This window comes from Notothenia coriiceps, unplaced genomic scaffold (genome assembly GCF_000735185.1).
Source record: "Notothenia coriiceps isolate Sejong01 unplaced genomic scaffold, NC01 NC01_scaffold00032730, whole genome shotgun sequence".
In the NCBI taxonomy this organism is placed as follows: domain Eukaryota; kingdom Metazoa; phylum Chordata; class Actinopteri; order Perciformes; family Nototheniidae; genus Notothenia; species Notothenia coriiceps.
The window spans coordinates 10,899-15,690 of record NW_011365431.1 but is presented as its reverse complement, the minus strand read 5'-3'; the positions used below and the strand labels follow the sequence as shown (position 1 = coordinate 15,690).

The 4,792-nt window shown below is 37.4% G+C and overlaps 1 protein-coding gene across 1 annotated transcript in view; it reads right to left on the bottom strand.

Moving 5' to 3' along the window:
- Positions 1 to 2,299: 2,299 nt before the first annotated feature.
- The window catches only part of LOC104961077 (histone-lysine N-methyltransferase 2C-like), a 13,330-nt gene continuing 10,837 nt past the window's right edge, over positions 2,300 to 4,792 (bottom strand). The window contains exon 5 of the mRNA XM_010789283.1: positions 2,300 to 2,474. Coding sequence (XP_010787585.1) covers positions 2,300 to 2,474 — 175 coding nt within the window. The remainder of the gene's footprint in view (positions 2,475 to 4,792) is intronic.

Below are 4,792 nucleotides of genomic sequence, written 5' to 3'. Positions count from 1 at the left end.
GCCCCTTTGTGTCTGTGAGCTGAGACTCCGCCTCCTCCGTCACTCAGGGCCAGGTAGCCCCTCCCACTCTTAAAAACACATCCTCAGTCAGCTGTTGCCCCCGGTAACGCACCTGCAGAGGAAGCAGAGAAATAAAATGTATTGTTTACATCCGGAACATGGTGACATCACTACGGAGAGGACTCTTTAAAGTAGAGACACTACATACTGATATACACCTGAACATCAGCAGGAGAGGACTCTTTAAAGTAGAGACACTACATACTGATATACACCTGAACATCAGCAGGAGAGGACTCTTTAAAGTAGAGACACTACATACTGATATACACCTGGAGAGGACTCTTTAAAGTACACATCATGATGCGTTCAGGCTCTTTTTTTGTAAAAATCTGTATTGGTTGAAGCTAAATTACAACGTTGTCGTGATGCGTTCAAATCCAGTGGGACATTTGGATAAATCCAGGTGTTTTAAAGAGGTCATTTTGAAACCAGAATGCTGACACTATTTAAAGAGGTTTAGGGGTGTTACCGTGGCATTGAGTCTTCATAGAGGAATTTAGAGTTTGTCTTGATTACTAAATGTCTTACATTCCTAAATAACTATGGTTGACTACATCTATTATATTTGGTAGATCTGCAGGACTGAATGCCCCCTCTAAGCGACGTGTGGTCACTGATCTGAACTCCCTGATTGAAACAGCAGAGAGTAGGACACGGGAAAACCTCATCTCCTCTCCACATTTAAAAAGAAGATTGCAATGTCAGTTTTTCCTATCTATGAATCATATCGTGAAGTAGAAGAGGCTGCAGGTCTGCCTTTAAATGTTAACCACCTCTTCTATCATGCATTCATCAACACATCCATGCACGTGAAGAACAGCTGCAGGACGTCTTTTAGCAGAAACACAAGCTGTCTGATGTGCACAGGTCACTCTCTGGATAAATGCCTCAAGAAATGATCATAATATTAGAAAACGTGCATCCCAGTGTCTCTGCGTCCAACGCGAGGTGTCTGAATATATTCACGTATGATGTGAAGAGCAGCTTTTAAAGAGTGCGTTATCGAATCATCAGAGAGATATTTAGAGGGTGCTGCTGTTGTTCTAAAATCAGAGAACATTTGAAAATCATCTGTGATCTGCAGAGTGCTTCTCTCAGCGCGAGCCGCTGTCACACAGCTGCAGGAACTCAATTAACGGTCAATAATTATGGAGGAATCTGGGTTTTACTTTAGAAACACTCTGAACAAAATGCAATTTAAATGGTACGTTGTAATCACGAGATAAAGTGAATATTATCATTTATTTTTACAATTATCACTGGAAACGATGCAGAGACGCAAAACTCCACTATGATATATACTGGTTATAGGGTTATACTGCAGCTCTGACACACACACACACACACACACACACACACACACACACACACACACACACACACACACACACACACACACACACACACACACACACACACACACACACACTGCTGGTTGCAATATATGTATTTCTTTGCAGTCCTTATTGTCAGTCTTCATTCATTTTAGTCTTTATTTATTTGCAGGACTTTTCAATTTCAGTTTTTTCATTATCAGTATTTATCGGATTGTCTATTTTTTTGTATTTATTTGTATATTTAAAAACAGTTATAGGCATTTCTCTACAGGAGTTATTGTCAATTAAATGTTGGTATTTCTGTATTGATTTCCCTCAGACGCATTTATTTGCAGTACTATTTAATCATTTGATTTATTTCCAGTATTTATGAATGCATTAATTTATTTACAGTAAGTGCATAATAATGTATGTATTTTTATATTTTATTATTAATCCATCAACTATTTTCTCTTTCCTCTCAGCTTCTGTTTAAAACATTTCAAAGTGTTTTATACTGAGGTCAGCGGAAAAAGAATCGAGATGGAGAAAGGGAGGAGATTTTCCGGATGGAAACTTGGAAACTGAAACTCTCCCATGTTTTCTCCCCCCTTCTCTCTCTCTTTCTCCCCCACTCTCTTTACTATCTTACCTTTGAAGGTGTCTGCCCGCGCGCCCGTTAGTCCGCTCAGGGAAATCAGCGCGAGGAGCAAAGTTAGTGCGCGCTCCATCTTGGAGAGAAACTACAGAAACTCCACTTCTTCTGCTTCTGTAGTTCCTCTGTCCCTCTGTCTGTCCTCCACTCTTCTTCTTCTCCTCCTCCTGTAGTTCCTCTATGTCTCTGTCTGTCCACTTCTTCTTCTCCTCCTCTGTCTCTCCTCCACTTCTTCTTCTCTTGGTGTAGTTCCTCTCTGTTCTCCTTATTCTGTAGTTCCTTCCACTTCTTTTTCTCCGCTGCGGTTTCTCTGATTCTTCTCCTGCTGTTTCTTTAACTTCTTATTCTTCTTCTGTTTCTTCTCTTTCTGTAGTTTCTCTGCTGTTAAACTCCACTCCTCGTTCTTCTTCTCCTGTTGTAGTTCCTCTGTAGTTTCCTGTCTGCAGAGAAACAGACAGACAGGCTCCGGTATTTCTCTCCGGTTTCTCCTCCGTGTCTCAGACCGGAGACTGACTCCGTTTACCGAGCAGCCTCTGACGTCACAGGGGAGAGAGAGAGAGAGAGAGAGAGAGAGAGAGAGAGAGAGAGAGAGAGAGAGAGAGAGAGAGGGGGAGAGGGAGGAGAGAGAGAGAGAGAGAGAGAGAGAGAGAGAGAGAGAGAGAGAGAGGAAAGCACTTTATTTGACCGATATTTAAATAATTTTTGTATGACTTTTCTTATTCCCATTATAATGAACCACACTTTTTTACGTGTTATATTATAATAGATGACACTCACTTTATTTTTAATATATTTAAAATATGAATATGTGCTTTTATTTATTCTTATCTTTCAACATTAGTGTTTATTTTTGTATTATTATTTTAGATGAAATCCTTTATTATATGAACTTTAAATTGTATATTCTTCATGTATTTTAATTTATTTGGGGGGGAAAAGTTCTGTATTTTTATTCTTAATTAAGTAATTGAACTTACATTTGTATTTATATGTTTCTTATATATGTAATGTTGACTGTATTTTACGTAATTTAATTAATTTTCATATTTTAAACGTGTTTTATTGTAATTCCTCCGCACAGATGTTGCTCTAACGGTGAGTCAGAGGGACCATGCTGCCCCCTGCCGGCCGCTCTCAGTACTGCACCTTTAAAAACACAAAATATCAGATTTCATTTCTAAATTCTGCTCATTCCTCAGCTGTGCTGCATAGCTCACTGTTTAATCACCAACAGGGAGTTAACCTGCTTTTACATTCACTATTCCCACTGGGAAAACTCATTTTAATCCAAGAAATAGCTAAATTAATTAGTTTTTTTTAAAGAAATGGAAAAAACGTTACGTCTTATGTTGAAAATATGCAAAAGAGACCTTATGTAATGACATTCTTGACCCATAAATAGACAATTTAAACTCCTGACTGTGTTTTTTGTATATTTGAGTGCGTTATTATTCCTGTTCTCTCTGTACAGAACTGCCCTGCAGATTTTCCACATGTTTAATGAGTTTTTTGTCTAGAAATAAAGTGAATAAAAGCAGCTTTGTGTTTCCAATGAAACAAAGTGCGTCATTCATTCATATGTTGCTCTCTGCTGCCCCCTGGCGGACAGACTGAGGCACTGCAGGAGCAACCATAATAATAATATAAAATACATTAAACAAATTAACTACAATAATACAAATATATTAATCATTCTAAAAAGAAGGACAACATATTGAAACTATAATAATACATTTACATACTCTAAATAATAATCAAAATTATACAAAATAAATAAATAAAATATTAAAATAATTAAACTAATTAACTACAATAATACAAACACAAATATAATATAATTAAAAACAATAAACAAGAATAAAAAATCCAATAATGAAAATACTCACATCCATACAGCACATCGCACAACAAATAAAGACAACTAGTCTCTGAAAGGTCATTTATAATAATTTAATTTTCATTTGTTAGTCCAATTTATAAAAAGTGACAAGGAGCTCTATCAGCAGGTGAGACGTCACAAATACAATTATTATTTTTATTTATTTAAAATTAAATGTAGCTTCTTATGAAGATATTTAACTTCCACCAAAACTAAGAAAATCTAGGAAAATAAAACATTCAAAATAATAATAAATAAATGCACTCATGCGCAGGCCTACATAAACAAATAAATAACAATAAAATCCCCTCTAAATAACTCCTGCTGATGTTCAGGTGTATATCAGTATGTAGTGTCTCTACTTTAAAGAGTCCTCTCCTGCTGATGTTCAGCTGTTTATCAGTATGTAGTGTCTCTACTTTAAAGAGTCCTCTCCTGCTGATGTTCAGGTGTATATCAGTATGTAGTGTCTCTACTTTAAAGAGTCCTCTCCTGCTGATGTTCAGGTGTATATCAGTATGTAGTGTCTCTACTTTAAAGAGTCCTCTCCTGCTGATGTTCAGGTGTATATCAGTATGTAGTGTCTCTACTTTAAAGAGTCCTCTCCTGCTGATGTTCAGTGTATATTAGCGAGGAATAATCAGCCGTCTGTCTTCAACTCTTTTTACTGCGCAGTCAGTCAGAGACATGATGGACCAGAGTCTTGCCCCTTTGTCAGACTGTATGCTGTGTGTGTGTCTCTGTGTTTACCAGACTATAAATGTCCTCAGTTTGACGTCAGACGCTGGCTGCTGTGGAATGCTGCTCTCTAGCCAAACAGACTGTTTCACACACACACACACACACACACACACACACACACACACACACACACACACA